Below are 23,413 nucleotides of genomic sequence, written 5' to 3' on the forward strand. Positions count from 1 at the left end.
CGCTCACGTAGTTATCTTTCAAATTACAGTACCAGTAAACACATCTTGGAGCCAACCCCCCCCCCAAAAAAAAAAATGTTGCGACTAAAATGTTTATTATAACCTTAATATTAGCCTCTTGGGGAACATTTATTTACAGAGGTGGGGTTCAACCTGTGCTGCCTCTCTACGAAAATTAGACCCCTTACCATCCCGAACCCACGATCCCAGAAGAATGGAGCATAAGTCTGAAGAGGGTTAATTACACCGTGCTTAGCCGTTAATTCAGATTGCGTCCCGAGAATTTTAGCGTAACTCATTCCTAAGTGGCGCCTGCGAGGCCAGCATTGTTGACACAGGCATTGAAGGTCAGGTTTAAAAGGCTCTTCCAGACCCAAGTTCAAGGACACATGCTAACGATGAGAGATCTCGTTTTCATTCAGGGAGTGGATTATTTTCTGCCATGTTTAAGAAATAATGTTACACAGATAAATCATATGGAACAGCCTTTTGATACTTTATTGTTATTCTTATCTGGTCTGTGTGTTATTGACATTAATTTTATTGCTATTCGTATCTGGTCTATGTGTAACTAACATTAACCATCTGTGAAAGGGCCCGGTTTGTTTACTTAAGAAATATACAAATTACTTTACAAATTTGGCATTTTCAGCGTTTTTTTTTTTTACTACACATTCGCAAGTCGTAGAACTGTTTCGTTATTGGTTTTCTCATTTCGTTAACTACGGACGAAATTGCTTTCAGTTATGTCTAGATGTTCATGGGATAAAAAAAAAAGTAAGGCGCTCTTATGCGAACGTTTTGTTGGTGATCCCCTCCCCCTCCCTCCCTTCATCATACATTCATCATACAACCTCTCCGTCTAGCTTGCTTTTTCAGTATTTTCCTTGTGATTCTCAGTCCTCCGAATCGTACGCCTTTCTCACCAACCTGTCCATGATTCCACCTTACCAAACCGCCTCCAGAAAACACTGATCTATCTGTCCTATCACCTGTGCTAACCACTTCACTACATTAGCCGGTCCATGAACACCCTTAGAAAGCATTATCAACAGCTCGTCACATTCCCGTGCGTCATTTTTCGTTTCTTATCGTGCATGCATTCTTCCTTTACCTAGATATAAATTTTTCCTGAACATAGAATATAATTCTTGAAATATTCCAGGTGTTTTCTGTTTGAAACAGTGCAATTATATCGGTAATGTAGTCTTGAGATCGTTCTCAACTCAAAGGTTCCAGTCTATGTCTTTTCTGACTTGCAAACTGTTCAGTAAAAAATAAAAAAAAGCTTCAAGATCACGGTCACTGTCCGTAAACCCATTCGGTCTCAGTTTTTTTTTTTAATGTTAAATTTAACTTCCAGTGTATAGTTCGTTCCCAAGACTTTCACCAGTGATCCGATCCTTCGGGTAACTGAAAAGTTTTCAGGTAATAACACTTTTTTTTGGAATTATACGTAAAAATATGTTTGTTGTATGCATGCCAAAAATGCAGCATACGGTTAGTATTCCCCATATTACAGCGATTTTTAGGGTCATTATAATAATTTTCATGGAATTTAGTTAAAATTAATTAAAATGTGGTGGTACACTGCATACCAACTGATATTCGCTTATTGATCAAGCCCTGCAAAAGTGCGTGTTCTTATCAAGATTTTTATGTATGAACAGCACCACCAGTATGCTGTAAATTTTCCTCGCTGTCGAACTTCTCAGTTCCAGAGGTGCTTTACTCCTCACAAACAGCAGCACCAGTATACTGTAAATTTTCCTCGCTGTCGAACTTCCCTGAGGTCCTTTATTCCTCACACCGTTGGACAGTGGAACAGTCTCCTTGAGGATATTGTGCAATTGGAACTTCAAAAGTTCAAGCAAAGATGCAAAGCGTTATTACCCTAAAACAGTTCTCCTTGTATTTTAATTTTTACTTACATTTTTATCTATTTACGTATTAAGTTATTTATGTATTTTTTCTTTTCTAATATCTGATCTTTTCTTTCTGTATTTCCTATTACCTTCTATTACTTCTTTCAAATGAACACCATATTAGTTGGAAGCTTAAATTTCTAGTCAGTGTTTCCTGTAGGCTTGTTCCATATAAATAGGGTTAATCTTCTGAATAATAATAATAATAATAATAATAATAATAATAATAATAATAATAATAATAATAATAATATTTTTTCAGTGGATTAGGTTTGTGGGAGTTGTCTTATTTTACGAAATTAGGAAAAGTCAAGGAATCTTTAATGTATTTTGTGCCAACAAAAACATAATCCATTCATATATAAAACTGTAGAATTGATCATGAACACCCTGATTTTAATACCTGCAATCACTAACCTGAATTTTTCGTTGTTGCTCCACAGGTTGTCAAATGACGGCGGCGGTGGCGGGGGGTGTGGGCGGTGGGGTCATTGGGGGGATGGAGGACGTGAGGGGCGGTGTTTCAAGTATCCCCGGGGAAAGCACCAGCGAGGGCGTCACCCCACTCATGTACGCCTGCCAGCAGGGCCGTGATCATACCGTCAGGCAGATCCTACACAGGAAGGTGAGTTTTCATCGCTGATACTCTATGGTTTGTGTATTGCCATTTATTGCTGATATCCTGTGTTTCAGATATTGCCAATCATTGCTGATATCCTGTGGTTTAGTATTGCCATTTATTGCTGATATCCTGTGGTTCAGATATTGCCAATTATTGCTGATATATCATACGGTTCAGATATTGCCATTTATTGCAGATATCCTCTGGTTCAGATATTGAGGTTCATTGCTGATATTCTGTGGTTCAGATATTGCCATTCATTGCCGATATCCTGTGGTTCAGATATTGCCATTTATTGCTGAAATCCTGTGGTTCAGATATTGCCAATTATTGCTGATATCCTGTGGTTTAGACATTGCCATTTATTGCTGATATCCTGCGGTTCAGATATTGCCATTCATTGCTGATATAGTGTGGTTCAGATATTGCCATTCATTGCTGATATCGTGTGGATCAGATATTGCCATTCATTGCTGATATCGTGTGGTTCAGATATTGCCATTCATTGCTGATATCGTGTGGTTCAGATATTGCCATTCGTTGCTGATATCCTATGATTTAGGCATTGCTATTTATTGCTGATATCCTGTGGTTCAGATATTGCCATTCATTGCTGATATCCTGTGGTTCAGATATTGCAATTCATTGCTGGTATCCTGTGGTTCAGATATTGCCATTTATTGCTGAAATCATGTGGTTCAGATATTGCCATTCGTTGCTGATATCCTATGATTTAGGCATTGCCATTTATTGCTGATATCCTGTGGTTCAGATATTGCCATTCATTGCTGATATCCAGTGGTTCAGATATTGCAATTTATTGCTGATATCCTATGGTTCAGATATTGCAATTTATTGCTGATATCCAGTGGTTCAGATATTGCCATTTATTGCTGATATCCTGTGGTTCAGATATTGCCATTCATTGCTGATATCCTGTGATTCAGATATTGCAATTTATTGCTGAAATCCTGTGGTTCAGATATTGCCATTCGTTGCTGATATCCTATGATTTAGGCATTGCCATTTATTGCTGATATCCTGTGGTTCAGATATTGCCATTCATTGCTGATATCCTGTGGTTTAGGTATTGCCATTTATTGCTGATATCTTGTGGTTAAGATATTGCCATTCGTTGCTGATATCCTATGGTTCAGATATTGCAATTTATTGCTGATATCCAGTGGTTCAGATATTGCCATTCATTGCTGATATCCTATGGTTCATGTATTTCCATTTATTGCTGAAATCCTGTGGTTCAGATATTGCCATTCATTGCTGATATCCTATGGTTCATGTATTTCCATTCATTGCTGATATCGTGTGGTTCAGATATTGCCATCCATTGCTGATATCCTATGGTTCATGTATTTCCATTCATTGCTGATATCGTGTGGTTCAGATATTGCCATTCATTGCTGATATCCTATGGTTCATGTATTTCCATTCATTGCTGATATCCTGTGGTTTAGGTATTGCCATTCATTGCTGATATCTTGTGGTTAAGATATTGCCATTCGTTGCTGATATCCTATGGTTTAGGTATTGCCATTTATTGCTGATATATCTTGTGGTTAAGATATTGCCATTCATTGCTGATATCCTGTGGTTTAGGTATTGCCATTTATTGCTGATATCTTGTGGTTAAGATATTGCCATTCGTTGCTGATGTCCTATGGTTCAGATATTGCAATTTATTGCTGATATCCTGTGGTTGAGATATTGCCATTCATTGCTGATGTCCTATGGTTCATGTATTTCCATTTATTGCTGAAATCCTGTGGTTCAGATATTGCCATTCATTGCTGATATCCTATGGTTCATGTATTTCCATTCATTGCTGATATCGTGTGGTTCAGATATTGCCATTCATTGCTGATATCCTATGGTTCATGTATTTCCATTCATTGCTGATATCGTGTGGTTCAGATATTGCCATTCATTGCTGATATCCTATGGTTCATGTATTTCCATTCATTGCTGATATCGTGTGGTTCAGATATTGCCATTCATTGCTGATATCCTATGGTTCATGTATTTCCATTCATTGCTGATATCCTGTGGTTCAGATATTGCCATTTATTGTTGATATCCTGTGGTTCATGTATTTCTATTCATTGCTGATATCTTATAGTTTAGGTATTGCCATTTATTGCTGATATCCTGTGGTTCAGATATTGCCATTCATTGCTGATATTCTGCGGTTCAGATATTGCAATTTATTGCTGATATCTTATGGTTCAGATATTGCCATTTTTTGCTGATATCCCGTGATTCAGATATTGCCATTCATTGCTGATATCCTATGGTTCAGATATTGCCGTTCATTACTGATATCCCATGGTTCAGATGTTGCCTTTCAATTTTGATATCGTATGGTTCATGTATTGCCATTTATTGCTGATATCCTGTGGCTCAGATATTGCCATTCATTGCTGATATCCTATGGTTTAGGTGTTGCCATTTATTGCTGAAATCCTGTGGTTCATATATTGCCATTCGTTGCTGATATCGTATGATTCAGATATTGCCATTTATTGCTGATATCCTGTGGTTCAGATATTGTCATTCATCGCTGATATCCTATGGTTTAAGTATTACCATTTATTGCTGATACCCTGTGGTTCAGATATTGCCATTCATTGCTGACATCCTATGATTTAGGTATTGCCGTTCATTGCTGATATCCTATGGTTCAGAAATTGCCATTTATTGATGATATCTTGTGGTTCCGATATTGCCATTTATTGCTGATATCCTGTGGCTCAGATATTGCCATTCACTGCTGATATCCTGTGGTTCAGATAATACCATTCATTGTTGATATCCTGTGGTTCAGATATTGCCATTTATTGTTGATATCCTGTGGTTCATATATTGCCATTCATTGCTGATATCCTATGGTTCAGGTATTTCCATTTATTGCCGATGTCCTGTGGCTCAGATATTGCCATTCATTGTTGATATCCTGTGGTTCAGGTATTGCCATTTATTGCTGATATCCTATGGTTCATGTATTGCCATTTATTGCTGATATCCTTTGGTTTATGTATTGTCATTCATTGCTAATATCTCATCATTCAGGTATTGCCATTCGTTGCTGACATCCTATGGTTCATGTGTTGCCATTTATTGCTGATATCTTGTGGTTCAGATATTGCCATTCATTGCTGATATCCTGTGGTTCAGGTATTGCCATTCGTTGCTGATATCATATGGTTCATTGTCCAGTTGCTTGCCCCTCATCAAGATCCTACAAAGGAAAGTCAGTTTGAATTTCTCATATCCTTTGAATTTATACAGGATCTCTTGATAACAGGTATTTACCTGTTATCAAGAGATCCTGCAAGGGAACTCTCTATAGCTGAAAACACGCGTGTTTACCTCTCATTAAGATCCTACAAGGGAGAGTAAACTTCAATATCTCATATCCTATAGCTTTATATAGGTATTTACCTGTCATCAAGATACAACATGGGAACCCCATGTCTAAATATATATATATACAAATTTTTACCACTCATTCAGATCCTGCGCAGGAATCGTGTGGCTTGAAAATGATATAGGTATTTGGTGTTAACTGAGCTCCCACTCAAAGAATTTTAGGGGTGATTATACATGTGCCTAAAAAAACATCAGGACCTACTCAGGAATCCTGTGGTTAATTATAGGATTTACCACGCGTTAGATCGTACCAGAAAGGAATGCTTTAATTTCAGATATGCCATGGTCTTATTATTATTCATTATACAGGTATTCACTACTCATTAAGATATATCTCAGCATGTGCCTGTGCAAATTACCACTGGTTCATGCGTAGGAGTAATTTTTCTGTAACTAATTTTTATATTCAGTTTGTTTTTATTTCTCCAATCACATTGGCCTTCAGATCAGTTCTCGGAGCAGATCTGCAGAGTAATTTTTTTCTAGATCTATAAGTGACAGAGGAGAGAGTACCTTGCAGTTAGGTTATGTTACATTCTTTAAAAGTTTTTCGAATGACTTAAAAAAATTCGGTACAATATCAGGTTTATGGTTATGTCTTTCTCAGTTCAAATAATTCCCACTGTGCTATACTTCACCGATTGAGCCTACTAAAAACCAGTTAATAAACAAAATTAAATATAGAATGATATTCTTCTAATAAAGAGGTCTCCAGAATTTCACATAGAAGAAAATACGATATTACCCTATCAACTTCCTTCAACGTATGGTTTTTGTTAGATTTTGAAGTCGAGGAATTATTTCATATTTATTAATCGGAAGGCACAGTTTTTATTTTCGTGCCAGCTAAATGTTATTTGTGGCAAAAGAATGATTCAAATTATAATTGGTTATCATGTAATAAGTGTTTAAGAGTGCACATTGCTTCAGGTGTAACAATTCACAATTTATATTACTGCCTAATGATTTCCTGTTTTTCTTTTTATTTCTTACTTGTCAGAAAATATATAGGGAAGATGAAGTAAGAATAGATCATTATTCGACACATTGTATGTAAAAATTTTTCTATGTCTGCCATTCATATCTTCAGTTTTATGCATTCCATCATCATCTTCATATATATCAATATGCGCCAGCCTGACATCATCTCATCATCACTTTGGAATTTTACGCTGTCGTCAAAATTGTGATTAGGATTTTCAGTTTTCAATATTTCTTCTTACTAAGGCACGGGGATTCTGGGGTCGAGATTTTGTGCTGCTGAGTACACTTGGGTGTGTAGAAGTAAGCTAAGAGAGAGACAGTTTTAATGAAATGGATAAACTTGGAACTTATTTTATAAAAGATTTGTAGCTGGGCAGCAGCATCAGCCTCAATTTTTTTGGCTTGCTGTCATTTGAGGGTTATTTGATGACTTTTCACAGGGCAGTTAATTGCGTGCACTCATACACCACTCACGTATCATATTGAACACGTACATGTATGTATGTATATATATATATATATATATATATATATATATATATATATATATATATATATATATATTGAATTAGCTGAAAGAGTGAGAAATGTATATGTCATTATGTGTTGAAAATAAAGACCTGTGTTGAGGTTGTTTGGTCATAGGGAGAAAATGTAATTGGTTATATGGTTGAAAAGAACGTTTAAAGTCAGTGTCTTCTGAAGAAGAGGGAGCGGAGAAGTTTAAAGTTATGGACGGATAATGTAGAAGAGGTGTTAGAATGAAAGGGCCCCAACAATATAGGCAGTGCAAGAGTGTGAATAAGGTAAAGGTGGCTGATGCAAGCCTGGTGTGTGGAGATGATCGATTTGCTGTTTATGTACTAAGAAGTTAAGGATCTCTTAGGTTTTCTGTGCCGGGGTTTATGCTTGAGTTGTTGAAAAGATGACCGAGTCAGTGACGCAGTTTGTGCTTGTCTGGGGTCGCCGCTTCTCCGGTAGACACCTCAGGCAAACATTTTATTACATATTTAGACACAGAACAGTGCGAAAGGGGCAGCTTTTCGAAGAATAACAAAAGTTGTCGAATGTTTAATACAGGAGAGGGATCCTGAAACGTCACCCCTTGGAAATAGCAGGTAAACCTTTTACCGCTGGTTGTTTTATTTATCCTTGCCGGTGGCGATCGTAAATAATGGACTCTTCGCGCCCACGGAAATGAGCCTTTGATCCGCGCGCCTCCAGTTCAAGGGGAGAGGAAAGCGCATTACCGGCTACTTCCTTATAAAGAGTATTTATAAAAGCCTGAGCATACTCTCGGGCTTTCAAAGACTCACCTTCCACCCTACCCTCGACAGTGTTGAGGCAGAAGCGTTTGTTCATTATGTAACTCAAACTGTCTTTTATGATTACCTGGGGAACGGAATGAGGTGTGTATGTGTTTGCTATGAAATGCGTCGTTGTTTCTGTTCATTCATCTCTTCTGTTGGGTTTTCTATGAAAGGACTTAATTTTTCACATTAGTTTCACAGTATCAGGTTGCATCCCCATTCTTTTCATTTCGCTCTGCTGCACCGGTCAGTAGCAATTTATATGTGCTCGTGAACGAATACGCATGACACCTAACGAAAGCATAGGTGCGTGAAACCTCTTTGTCTGCGCAAAAGCACTTTCCAATTACTTTCAACCTTTGTCAGGACGTAGTTTAATCAAACCGCAAATCGAATCCTGCTGCTTTTGAATGGAATTGTCAGCATTCATAGAAGCAAACGTTCAGCCTTTTCATCGGGGAGCTAAAATAGCATCAGGAATCACAGATAGAGATGTATGATTTTGCCCGTGTGGTAAGTGAAAGGTCAGCATGGGAGCGAGTTGTGGGTAAAAAAAATAAATAAGGTATCTGACATTTTGTTCGTGAATTCTAACGCGCTGTGAGGTTCGCAAGGAAATTTGCCTTTAATATGAACAGAGGCATTGTTGGTAGTGGGTGAAAGTGCCGCTAGGTCTGTGTGTACAGTATTCATTTGAAGTTACTATAGGCAAATGGGTGCAGCGAGGAAATTGAGATGTGGTGAAATATTCGAGTATACTTAGAAGACCGTCATTTGATGGACATGGAACCCATTTTTCAGGTAAATACTTTATGGTGCAGTGCTATTGTTGGCGGAGCGAAATGTAGATGTTCTTATTGTGGCAGATGCAATCATGATGTGTGTGTGTGTGTGCGCGTGTGTGTGTAAAGTAGCCTTCAACTACTGTCAATATAACCTAGTACATATACCTCAGAAATTAGATTGAATTTGAAAGCGATAATCGTGTATTGTTTTTATTCTTGAAAAAACAATCATGCGAATCTGTAAAAGACTGTAATATACGGAAAAATTGAACTGCAGCACTTGATGTGAAAAGATAGCCCAGCACCCCTGCGTTGAGTGCGGTAATTTTTACGTTTGAAGAGAAGGAAAGATGATGTGGGTAAACCAAACCCACCGTAACATAAATATTCTTGCTGAACGTTGCCTCATGATGGGTAATGGTATAAAGAAAATGATGGAAATGAGCCAGAAAAAACGGAAATGCCACCTACAAAAAATGCTACAAAAGCGCGGGGTTACGGAGTTCGCCTTCAAAGGTCACAGTGCCTTATGAACGGTTTAGGCAGGATTCTGCGCCCCAAGATGAATTAGACAGAAATCAGAAGGCTAGTGTAGTGTGCTTTAGTCAAGGCAGTTCCACTTAAGAACTAGTATAGGTTCTGTGACGCAGGTATGAAAAAAGAGCTCGTCATCGGAATGTTCTGGGAGAGAAAAAGCAAATCAAAATGGGTTTCAGAATATAGAGCAAACAATACTAATGGATTATTTAAAAAGTAGGTAAAAACAGTCGAAGTGAGGAGTAACAGACGACTCGTCAAGATAACACCTCCTGTTCAGTAGTTTGGGTGTATTTTATTTATTTTTATAATTCAGAAATATGGAAAACGTCTGACAAAGTCGGTTTATGTATTCGTTGTGTCTATAAAAACGTAGGCTTCAAGGCTTCGAGTTATCAGAACCCGTACACAAAGAGAAGATAAGAAATTTGATGTGAGGGATAGCTGCCAAACCTTTGTGCCTTTGGGTAGGAAGAGCTGAGAGTGAGGGCGAGGACTGAGAAGAGAAGGGGGAGGAAGGAAGAGGGAGAAGTGATGAATATGATTGACTTTTTACCTGCGTTCATTTAACGCTGTCGAAAATTTGTACTAACCAATGGATTCATATTAATATTACTTGACAGGAACAAATATCTCATAACAAAAATGATAATGGAGGTGGATGAAATTGCCGAAGTCTTTACTTTTCGTTCACTATCATCAAGTAAACCCATCGAGTGTTTTAACTGAAAATGTTATTTCCATTTGCAAATGGAAACCCTTGCGCCACCCGCCAGTTCAATCACGGGACGAAAGAGATGACATTCGAGTGCAGATTGAGAAGGTTAAAGAGAATGAACGGCTGATGGAAATTTATGACCTTTTGATAAGGAAAAAATTGCCAAAAGAATTTCGAGAAACTGGAGGTGATTCTCAGCATTTAGCACATCATTATGTTAAACTAGGCACCGGTTTCGTTAGGAAATAATTCACTCTGTAACATTCTTACCTTACATTAATGCGCAGCGTCTGTATAAGAGGGGAATATAAAATTGAAAGGAATGGACGTTTAGCTTCAGAAGCTTTTTGCTTAATAGTTTCCTAAATAAAAATTTTGTCATAATTTTGACATGCGGAAGAATCCACTTTTATGATTGATTCTCCAAAATGAAAGACTAGAAGTGTTTTGCAATTCCACCACGGTAATATAAAGCTTTTTCCCATAGAACGTTATAATGTAGATGGTCACAAAAGAATGGTATTGCATTGGAAATTAAGTGAATAGGCCCATTATGCTAGATGTGTGTTAAAAAGTTACTAACATTTGAGGTTCTCTAATGAGTGATAATCAGCCCTAATATGCAGTTTGTTAATATTTGCCAAATGTCGCTTTAAATACCACAAACAGACCTGGCAGTGTAACATCCTGCAGTGTAATGCAGCCTGGAGACCCAAGGGAAAGATTATATTAACACTGTATAAGGAGGATATTCATTGCTTCTTGAATGATTTTTGTATAATTTTCGTGGTCAAGAAGTAAACATGCATCAGTGGGAAAAACTTAACGGCGTATTCTTCGTCATTAGCGTTCAAGGAAATTCCATATCTGTTAGCGTACAAACTTCTTCGATGTTCCGGAATTTAGTGGTAGGCGATTAAATTGATTTACTTTCCTCGAAGCCTCCACGAAAAATGGTATTGTGGAATCGATGTGTCTGACCATAAATGAATGTTTAATAAAAATGAGAAAAGCCCCAGAGAGAGAGAGAGAGAGAGAGAGAGAGAGAGAGAGAGAGAGAGAGAGAGAGATTCCAGGTATATTTAATTGGTAGACATTCACGGCTCAATTAAAAGAGGAATAGCGATACTCAAATATTTTTTCCGTGGAACGCATATAATAGAGCATGTAAAATACAAGTCGGAATTGCTGTTTGTTTTCCAGACAGCTGAGTTTGTCTGCCCACTTCATTTGGCATAACGAGTTTATGTTTATTGTCAACAAACGTCGACGAAATTAAAGTTATAAAAATCTTTTTACATATATATATATTTCCCTTAATATATACAGACGCGTACGCTGAGAAAAAGGAGAAAAATGAATTCACTTCATTTGGTGCTGTCATGTGATGATGTTTAGTTTCAAGAAATCTCTTGTACGTTGATTTTTTTTCTTTTTCATTAAGAAACATCGAAAACCGGTTATATTTTGGGTGTGCATACATGTAATAATCCACTGTTTACGGGAACTACGAGAATAACAACGACCATACAGTGTATGTTTTAACTTCTGTGTTTCCTAATAGTTTTGCATAAGCCGTCCTGTGCAATCCTTGTAATATCCGTTAAGGAAATGAAATGAATTTCCGTGTTCCCACGCTAAGCCTCCCTCACTCGTCTGAAGTAACGTACGTTCAGCTTACAAATACAGTATTTTCCCCATAAAATCGGAGGGCTACTCGGTAAGCAGCTGTCAAACCGAATTTGGAATTTGTTGCCAGGAAAATATGAGCGAAAGTCTTCTGATGTGATGGGGAAAAAACTTGGAAGAGTCAGACTTTCAGAGAAACATCTCAAATAAATTTCTTTTATTTCCGTCAGAATTTCATATCTGAAGATATTAAGTTAATTTAAATTTTGATTTCAACCGTTCGAGATGACGAAGACTCTTGATGGTGACGCCATTCAGTGTGTTTAAATATCAATAAGGTTCCTTCTTCCCCTTTTCTTCAAAAATATTTATATTTGCTGTCACAGCAACATGTTCAACCGAAGTAAAATCGCACATCTTTTCTTGTGCAAACAAGCATTTAGAGACGCTTCGCCTGAGGTAAAAGGGAACGATTTTGTTCAACACAAGGACGATTAATCAACAGACCACTCTTTTCATTTCTGTGGGGCATAGTTTTCCATTAATTATGTCTCACTGAATAAACATAGATTTGTCATCGCTTTGAAGCCACAACATTTATCACCCGTCATTATTTGATGTATATATGCAGCTGACATTGGCATTACGAAAAAGCTAGATAATTTTAGAGTTTGTGGGTGTATGGATAATGGATTTGTAGAAGCATAAAAGATGATGATATCGTAATCATTAATCTTTGTGTGACAGCGAGTTTTTTTTGCTGTAACTCATGCGTTGCGTAGCATCCTTCAAGTAGCCTGTCAATATGATGAGGGCAGGTGTGTGAAAGGTAAAAATATAGATAAAAAGCCGGTGAAAATTGAAATACTGTAATGTTGAATATGACACACACACACACACACACTCACACACACACAGGAAGCCTCATTTTGCAGTCAGTTGAACAAAAATTTAGTGGCAGCATGTGCGTCAGAGGTCATGGAATCGTTAGGCATGGATTTTGTTTGGAATGTTGGCAAGTGGTCTTTCAAAGATATTCATAGGATGCGTTTGAGTGTATGTCTGTGTATGTGTATGTGTGTGTGTGTGTTTGTGTGCGGTGCGGGATCGGGGACATGGTTGTTGGTGACGCTTCTTGCTGACACATGGTTGTTCAGTTTCATTGGTTTACTCGGAAGCTTTCAAAACATGAGTAACGATATTTGTATGGGAACTTTGTTTATTACCTGTCAATCTTGAATCCTTCACTTTGGCTCAATTGTTTATTCAGGTCAATTGCAAAGTCCAAAAAGAAGATGTTATATCTCTTTACGCTGCATAATGGCATGAATTATAATTCCTGTATCAGTTACAGATACCATTTTATTACTGTATTTTCTGCTTTACTCTATAAATTTTTTTATTAACTTATGTCAGTCACGAATCGCCTCCAGTTACATAAAGAAAATGAAAATCAATCGTATTCATTCAATATATTTCGAAGAATTAAATCCAAATTCAATGACAACTGTATCCAACATTATTTACAATTTTACAAAGGCTCTTGCTGAGACAGATCATATTCATTCGCACTGAAATAAAAGGCATACACTGTTACTGTCTACCTTGGCGAAGGCTCATACTTGATTTAACACTCCTTAGAAACGAGCGGCATCCGTATTCATACGTAAACAATCACAGAAGAGCATTGTACTTCGTATCCCACCTGGAAACGGACACCGCTTACATTTACGCCTCAAATTTCGCGCTCCAGGAATAACATCCATTCCCCCGTAGGGGGTAGTGCCGTCAGTGCACCTCGCACGCTGCGCTGTAGGCATTACCTAAGAGTCTTTGCAGCGTCCCTTCGGCCCCTAACTGCAACCTCTTTCACTCCTTTTATTGTACCTCCGTTCATATTCTTTTTCCATCTGACTTTCCACCCTCTGTAACAATTGTTTCATAATACAGCTACAAGGTTTTTCTCCTGCTACACCTTTCAAACCTTCTTACTGTCAATTTCCCTTTCAGCGCTGATTGACCTCATAGGTCCCAGTGCTTGGCCTTAGGCCTAAATTCTGTATTCTATTCTTTCTATTCTAAACATTCATTCACGTCTACGTTCATATGCAAAAGCAGATTCTTTCCTCATTCAAAGACAGATACTTATGATGACAGATCCACAGACATGTGCTATTCACATTCGTGCACGGAAATTTATGGACACTTATCTCCAGTCGCTTGCATTCAAGAATCAATTCCAGTCACACTGAAACAATTTTTTTTTTTTTTGAGACAATCTTCTTTCACGTTTGGAAATCCGTTCCGTTCTCACTTACACACATATTGCTAGTGACTATGCTCGATTAGTTTTGGAAACTAATTTACATCCATTCATTTCTAGAAACCATCACTATCTGCAGTTATGCACAAACTTGCGTAATTATATAACGAAGACGGAACTGAAAGAATTGTTATACATTAACACTGAACACACGTGGCATTGGAAAAAAGGTAAAGAAAGTTGCCTCTTTATAAAATCTTCGGGTTTTACGGCTCAGTGACTTTTTTTCTCTCTAAAATTGCCGAGCTTCAGAATCTTCTCCAGTTTTCTGTTTTTTCCTGAAATAAACTCTTCTTAAGCTGCAGGTCTATTCCTCCCTGTGCTGTCCAGTTTTAACTTTCTTCTTTCCCGTTTCTTTTTTCTTGTCTTCCTCGAGCTTGAGGCGCAAAAAGGCCCCCTGGTTGCCAACCCTAGTGGCCTTTGCTCTTAGAAAATAATTGCAACCTGAAATTGGTTTGGCAAAGAAATTAATTTTTATATTATTCCCCCCAGGAAGCCCTAACATAGCACTTAAATTTTAAATCATATTTTTCGCCGTTATTGTGTTCAGTAAGTGTTCTTTTTTCATCGATAATAAGGAATGATAATGATAATAATAATACCAGATAGCCTGATACTAACACCAATAATGAATAAAGGCATAAAGGATTTGCTTTCTCTCTCTCTCTCTCTCTCTCTCTCTCTCTCTCTCTCTCTCTCTCTCTCTCTCTCTCTCTCTCTCTCTCTCTCATTGGTAATTCCTCGTATTCTTCTGTTCTCGTTAGCTGAATGAATTACAAGGAATTGAAAAAACTTGTCACGTATCTGCCTTTCAACACAATGGTAGAATGACCACAACTCTTTATCCTTTAATAAATTAAACATAAATTTGGAATTCAGGCGATAAATTCTCATTCCGAATTCGTTGCCACATTGCTTTCAACGAAACAGTAAATTGTAGCTCATTGCTTGGAATGTAATGGCTGTACTTGATATGACCCTCATAAATCGAGAAAAATAAACCTAGTAAAAGGACGGGGGGGGGGGGGGGGTTAACTGTCGACATTGCACCTCACGCGGTACATTGTAGGCTCTACCTCAGGTTCTCTGCAGCGTCCCTTCGATCCCTAGCTGCACTCCACTTCCATTCCTTTTAATGTACCTCCGTTCATAATCTCTTTCTTCCATCTTACTTTCCACCCTCTCCTTACAGTTGTTTCATAGTGCAGCTGCGAGGCTTTCCTCCTGTTACAACTTCAGAACCCTTTTACTCTCAATTTCCCTTTCAGCACTTAAATGACCTCATAGGTCCCAGTGCTTGGCCTTCATCCTAAATTTTATATTACATTCCATACAGAAAAATAAAGGAAAAATGTAGCGTGAATGAAATGAAATGAAAATGAAATAATAAAGAAGTGTATAAAGCACATAAGAAAACAGCAATAACGAACACAGTTAGTGGCTACAAGATAATCTAGCTTTTTACTCGTGTTCTGACGTGTTTTGAATATTGAAATATCTATATTTCGCCAGACACTGTGTGGTAACTACACTGGCAGTGTGATTATTTCTTGTTTTATATTACTGTTTTTTTTCAAATTTTGCGTGTGAATAGGAAACTTGCAAGTTTTTCTGGATCAGCCTTTCCCATAACTAATAATGTAGAACTCACCACTTCTGTATGTGTTGAAAGAGTCATTTAACCGACAAAGGCAGATAATAATTCCGGCAGGGTAACATGGGGAGTTAATTTAAGCCTGTAATTATATGTATTTGTTGAAGGTGTGTATGTAATCGGCTTAGTCTGCAGTAGTCAAAAGATCTTATTATTATGCTGTTATTCGCACGTGGGTTTGAAAGCTGTTTTGAAGAAATTTCTGGAGGGAGAACTTTCAGAATCCAATTAAGTCATTTCCGATGTTTTGGAGATCCTAACTGGAACAGATTCACGAGAAAAGCTGAAGTAAAAAGGGATCCAGAAGTTAGTGGCTCAACTTTCAAATCTTTTCAGAAGTTATGATTTTTCTCTTTCCATTCTCTTACCTGGGGGAACTTTTTTTTTTTTTTTTGTAATCAAGAATCTTTTTCTCTGTCGCGTACCTGAATAACATTTTTTTTTTCATTTGTGATTATTTATGGTCTCTCTGTATGTGTGTGTGTATGTGTCTATCTGCCTGCGTTTTGTTCACCCCGAAGTTGTTTTCCAAGAGTAGGTACTGTGTGATGTTGTAGTTGTTCCATGAAAAATGGAGTAATTTCCAGCAACAAAGGAAGATAATTGACTTGACTCCGTGAAGCTGAGAGATGAAGGCAGAAAATGAGGAGGAGTCTGTGCACATGCGCAGATTTTTCCGGCGCCCGTAACTCCTAATAACAGGCAAAGTTCTCCTTCATCCTCTGCTTCACATCGAGTTTTTTTTTTTTTTTTACGGAAATTAGCGTTTCATTCTACCATCTCTGACAGCCTTGCAGAACCGCTAATCCAAAGCATACCTGTAGATATAATTTCTTACTACGTTTGCTTGTGTGTGTGTGTTTTGCCATTTAATTTTTGAAGGGATGAAGTACATTGTTCTGCCCTTTCTATCCTTGTTTATGGCCAAACTGTGATCGTGGACGGCCATAAAGTGCGAGATTGTTCATACGGTGCGTTGATTTCTTTGAATGTTATGATAAACGATGTGTTTAGCAGGCTGTAATTTGGTAAGGACTGTGACTGAGATAAGACACTTTGAGATAACAGAAATTGAATATTTTCATTTTACATACGATATATGAAGCCATTCACTATTTGTAAATTCTCGTCCTTATAATGAGGTGAAAGGGGGATTCCGTGCACTAACTTTTTTATTTGTATATTTTCCTTTAATCATAAATACTCTCTATCTGTACCACCTCATAGTCACATTTAATTGTATAAGAGAACTAGTGGACCCATACAATCAGAAATGACGGTAATATAAGAGAGTCAAGACTGGAATTGAGTACGTTACTTACTGTCCCGATGCTCGGACTAAGACACAGTCAGACTCTAAAGTCCAGTGACACTTACGTAACTGACTCCAGTGTAATGTCTGCGCTGTGGAACCAGTTACCACAGAGCGTTGGCGAATTATTGAATCCAATAATAACTTCATTCTTTTTCATACTTACTAGAGGCTATTAATTAGAGAGACTGTGCTTATAGGGTTGATGGCTACAAGTCTGGGTATGGAGTTTATTACCCGTAGGCTGATATTACGTATATGGATGCATATATTGTATTTTATTTTGTAAGCATGATCATTGTAATATATGCAGCAGTCTGGTTATTTAGCCCTGTCCTGAGTGAAACAACAAAAAAAGATTAAAAAAGAATAGGAAAAGTACAAGACCTATTCTTGAGTGGAGCAATAGAGCCGACTCTTGAGAGAATTTTATAGCTCGTAGGGGACATAGCGGTTAACTTTACGCCAGTCATAACGGTTGAAAGGGATCTCCTTACCTTGCGGCCACGAGTAATACTTGTCGCTTTAGGTTAGGTTAGGATAGGTTAAGATGTGTTTTCGTCGTGCTGCGGTATTTTGATGAATCTGCAATTCACTTGCAAGGTCTGTGGCAATTTTCACGCCAGGATTGGCCTACAAATATTGACTTCCTTGAGGGAAAACAAAACACGAATGGATGTCCCCGAGCTTAGCCATGAAAGGCGATATGCCAGCTTTAAGGGACACTATTTTTGACAGCAGCTTCTAAGTTGCAAAATGAAGATTGAAAGAAGAGACGTGCAAAGCACGGCAATACCATCTGCACGTGGGTAACACAAAACCCAGCCTTTTCAGCAGCGCCTGTTGTTAAAAAGAAAATTCCATTAAGAGCCGTTGAATGACAGAAACCCAGACAGACTGACGGGCTTAATGAATACACTGGCTGGCAACCTGACAGTCAGTCTGACAGAATGGGATTTAATGAATAAACTATTAAATGGCTATGCTCGTTTTGCGTGAAACAATATGAATAAATGAGAGAGAGAGAGAGAGAGAGAGAGAGAGAGAGAGAGAGAGAGAGAGAGAGAGAGAGAGAGAGATTCTCAGCAGAGTTGTGAATTTCCATAAAGCTTTTCCTTTTTACCATTAAAACAAGAAAAAAGAAGAAAAGAACAGTGTGTCGTTGTGGCGTCCTAATAAGAGAGAGAGAGAGAGAGAGAGAGAGAGAGAGAGAGAGAGAGAGAGAGAGAGAGAGAGATTCTCAGCAGAGGTGTGAATTTCCATAAAGCTTTTCCTTTTTACTATTAAAAGAAGAATAAAGAAGAGTGTGACGTTGTGGGGTCCTGTTAAGAGAGAGAGATTCTCAGCAGAGTTGTGAATTTCCATAAAGATTTACCCTTTTTCTGATAAAGGAAAAAAAAAAGACTGATGACGTCGTGGGATCCTTCATACCAGTTACCCTTCAGCTCCACGATTACAATCCATCTTTCCGGACGTCCCTCACCTTTGTCCTTTCGGCCTTCCTGAAGCGGCCCTTGAGGACACACCAGAGGTCACATTCTTTTACGTTTCTGGGAAGAGAGAGAGAGAGAAAGAGAGAGAGAGAGAGAGAGAGAGAGAGAGATGGAAATTACACGTGAGAATGAGACCTAATTCAAGGCCACATGAAGGGGGGGAAGAATTATTGATCGTTTAATTATCGTCCAATATTTTTTTTATTTTTTTTTTTTTACTCTTACCTGTGAATATACACCAAGTGATGAAACTGTGGTGTTGTGACCAGCGCAAGGATGTGAATATTTTCACCTCTGTTTGTATGTATGTGCGCCAGTTGTTTGTGTCTTTTGATAGGGTCATTCGAGATTAATGGGAGGATTTACTGGTAAGATTGAGGGTGGAATTTGAAATAAATTTCATAAATTTCCTTGTTTTTATGTCTGAATTTTATAATATATATATATATATATATATATATATATATATATATATATATATATATATATATATATATATATATATATATATATATATATATATATATATATATATATATATATATATATATGACATGTATATATACCTATATATTATATAATATATATATTATATACACAGTATATATATATATAATCTATTTATATATATACATATATATGGATGTATATATACCTGTATATATATATATATATATGTATATGTATATATTATATTTCCCGTGTCCGAAGATTAATAAAAAAGGACCCACACAAAATCAATGAATTTATAATTAAAATGATGTATATTAAAATTGCAACAATTTTTGAAGTAATAAAGATTCAGCTAACTTCTCCTTTTTCATTATTCTCTCTATGTGTCATGTTTATTGCATTTCCAATATTGAATCCGTAATAATTTGTTTAACTTATTAAAAAACAACTGTTTTTGTCTCCTTTTTGTATTAATTATATGTTCTTTCTTTTGTTTTTCAAAATGAATAGTTTCTCATTTATAAACTTCATAACTTCTTACAAGGATTCTTATTATTATAAAACATTTTACTTGTTTGAGGTTGATGATGTTAAAAGTTGTTTCTTGTTGGAATTTCTTTTAAAGCACACCCATTTAAGCGACATGAATATTTCCATTTATGACCATTAGTGTTTTTCACGCATGGTGAAGAGAGGGCAGATAAATTTCCGTTCAAAAATACTTTCCTTTTATTTATTTGGTATGATGTCTTTTTCCCCTTCTTCCCTTTTTTTTTATTGAGTAAATTAACAAAATTCTCATCATATTTGTGCCTGTGAAAAGAGACGTTAAAAGCTCAATTTATTTAGTTAGTTTGTTCAAATCACTTACTTTGTAGACTTGGAGAAATAGAACTGAAGTTACGTTTGGGTTCAGTTTTTTCCATGACTACCAGGAAAGGTATGGCTACGTGCATCTGAATGATTAAATACTGAATGATGGGTAGTTATCTTTTGACCCACTCTAACGGTGCTCAGTGAAGTCAGATTCCTTCTTTTAGTTCAGCTTATTGATATTAGAGTTTATTTCCGTTAGGGATCCCTCAGTATCCAGGTCAGCAGGAAACACGGCGCTTACATTAGCTCTGATTGTTAACAGTTGTATGCTCTGGAAGAGGGAGGGAATTCGTCGTTCCGAAAGCTCAATAAGAAACTTTTCAGAGATTTGTGGGTCACACGTGGAGGCGCTCAGACACAAAACAACACACACCCACATACACAGAGGCGCACCTTCGAGTTCCTGCACACACAAACACACACACACACACACATTAATAACTAGGAAGGCCGAGAATATATGCAGCCTAAAAGTGAACGGCATAAGTACTTTATGGTGGTTCGACCTGTTGCTGATGAGCCTCTGGTGTGGGTGTATGAAGTGCCTAATGTCGTGGAAGTTTTAAACAGTAGTTCATCCACGATTTAGCATTTAGATTTTAATTGCGTCAGTGGCCATTGTCTTCTGGAGCTTCCTCACGCAAGTGCAGACGTCCTAGTGTGTATTAGCTGGGCGGTAGAACACTGGGTTTGCATTTGCAAGGTTTGCGGTTCGAACCCTGCCTGTCGCTAACTAGTCAGCCCAGCTGTGAATGGGTACCAGCGTTAGTTCGATTCAAGAAAGGGTGCTTGGGTTAGCTCTGTGCTTATAGCACCACCCCTCCTAATGTGACAGAGTTGCGCTGTATATATATATATATATATATATATATATATATATATATATATATATATATATATATATATATATATATATATATATATATATATATATATATATATATATATACATGCACGTACATACACATACACACACACACACACACACATATATATATATATATATATATATATATATATATATATATATATATATATATATATATATATATATATATATATATATGTATGTATGAGATTTGAGAGAGAGAGAGAGAAAAAGAACTGGATAATTCAAATAGTTTTGTACCGGTATAGAAATGCTGATCCCCCCCACCCCTCTATCTTTCTCTCTCTCTCTCTGTGCTACCAATATCAAAGTTGTTTTCGTCTTATGCGTTTGATGTTTTCCACTTCAGCGCCCTTTTTCGTCGTCTTCTCGGCGTGCTCGAAATCCGAGTTTATTTCTTTGCTCTCTTGGATGTTAGAATTGTCCCTGTTGCTGTTTTTAAGCCTTGTCTGAATTTTAACGCTATTGTGTCGTCACAGTCTTGTCGAATATTATCTCTCAGTTTCATGAACTTGTTATTTGTTATGGTTACTGGTATTTCTTTCTTGTTCTTCGTTTCATTTCCTTCAGTCAGTGACGAAAAGGGAAATATCTTTCCAGGAAATTAATTTCTTGCAGCAGATTTTGTCTTTTAAAATATATAATGGCTTCTTGAAAACAACACACACACACACACACACGCACATATATACATATACTAGCTGACCAACCCTGCGCTGCCCGGGAAAATTCTGAATGACAACTGGACAACTGATAAACTCTCTCTCTCTCTCTCTCTCTCTCTCTCTTTCCTGTTAAGGTAGTTGATTCAGTTACATTGCCCAACATTTTTTACATTTTATTTCTCACCCCCCCCTCCCGCGCTTCCTATCAGAGCTGAACTTGAACTTGAAGCGCATCAGGAGTGTCACTATTCATCTCAGCGAGTTCGAAAATTGTGGATCAGACGTTAATATCTGTCGTTTTCTGTTACTTTTATATGTCACCCCCTTCCCACACCTTTTCACCCCGCCTTCCTATCAGGGCTGAACTTGGCCTAATAGGGCATCGGGAGGGTCACTATTCATCTCAGTGACCTCGAAAACTATGGATTAGACACTAATTTCTGTCATTTTCGGTTATTTTTACATGTCACCCCCTTCCCACAACCCCCCCCCCCCTTTGGTGCCAGTGATGTTGTACCCACACAGTGTTCTTTTGGAGATAGTAGGTCATATGTATACCAAAATAGGTTGAAATTGCTCAATGCGTTTCAGAGTGTATGTGGAACACGCACGCACACATACATACATACATACATACATACATTTTTTATATATAGGTATATATTATAAACAAAATTATATATTCATATATACATATATATAATTATGTATTTATATATATGTATATATATATCATATTTATATATGTAGATTTAGGGAAAGTTCCGATGAAGTATATTTGTGATAAATGGCATCTTGATTTTCACGGTTTCAATTTTCAGTCAGTTTCGAACACGTGTTGACTGCTAGTGAAGGTAGTTCTTATTCTTTTTTTCTTTTTTCTCAGCTTAATCACCAGTAGGGGTCGCTCTCTTTAACGAGCCTCCTCCAGCTTTTTCTATCTCGCAGGGCTCAATTCATAACTGACTTTGGCAGGTGTTTTATAGAAGGATGCCCTTCCTGACTCCAGACCTCCTTATTTATCTGGGCTTGGCTCCGGCATCGAGTTGAACTGTTTTTTTTTTCCCTTCCCCCCTGCTCAGTGGTTAGGTTAGAAAGGGTAGTTCAGAAAGTGTTCATGATTTTGAAGAACGCAGAAGAAAATATTTGGAACAAGTAGAGAAACTCATGGCAAATATCAGTACATGTAATCATACTGATTGATTAGGCTTGTGTTGGCCAATATTCATACATGGAAAAGAAACATGGAAGTCGTTTCTAGCCTTTTTTTTATAAACACAAAACATCAAGAAATATGAATAGTTTTCTTATATAAGACATCTCCCAGAGCTTATTAACATTTTCTTATACACATTATGGAGAAAAGTAACTAAGTTTTAACAGTCGGATTGGACAAAGAGGAACGAAGATAACCTATAATATTGAGTTAAAAGTTTTAGCAGTCTGATGTGGTTGGTCAGTACAGAATTATTATGCATGTTCCATATCTTGTATTAAATTGCTTTCCACTAAATTTTGTTTATGAATTCTTAGGTCCAGAAAGATTACTTTTTCTCTCATTTCCTTCAGGAACGCAAAACTTTCATTGGAAAGCATAACCAAAAACATTGGGGAATCTAAAGTTTTGAGACCAGTTTCTTAATTGCAATGCTTATATATAAATTTTACGTATATATATATATATATATATATATATATATATATATATATATATATATATATATATATATAAATTTATATATACATACATATACATACATGCATACTTATATATACATATACATACATACATAC

General features: G+C 37.0%; 1 protein-coding gene across 2 annotated transcripts in view; it reads left to right on the forward strand.

The window, feature by feature from the left end:
• Positions 1–23,413, forward strand: part of LOC136843334 (uncharacterized) — a 222,680-nt gene that overhangs the window by 64,673 nt on the left and 134,594 nt on the right. The window contains exon 2 of one of the 2 annotated variants that reach the window (XM_067111621.1): positions 2,369–2,550. In XM_067111621.1, coding sequence (XP_066967722.1) covers positions 2,377–2,550 — 174 coding nt within the window. In that variant the 5' untranslated portion in view covers positions 2,369–2,376. Of the gene's footprint in view, positions 1–2,368; positions 2,551–23,413 lie in introns of those variants that run through there. The other variant, XM_067111622.1, reaches the window with a different exon arrangement.

The sequence above is a fragment of the Macrobrachium rosenbergii genome, chromosome 11, assembly GCF_040412425.1.
Source record: "Macrobrachium rosenbergii isolate ZJJX-2024 chromosome 11, ASM4041242v1, whole genome shotgun sequence".
Classification (NCBI taxonomy): Eukaryota; Metazoa; Arthropoda; class Malacostraca; order Decapoda; family Palaemonidae; genus Macrobrachium; species Macrobrachium rosenbergii.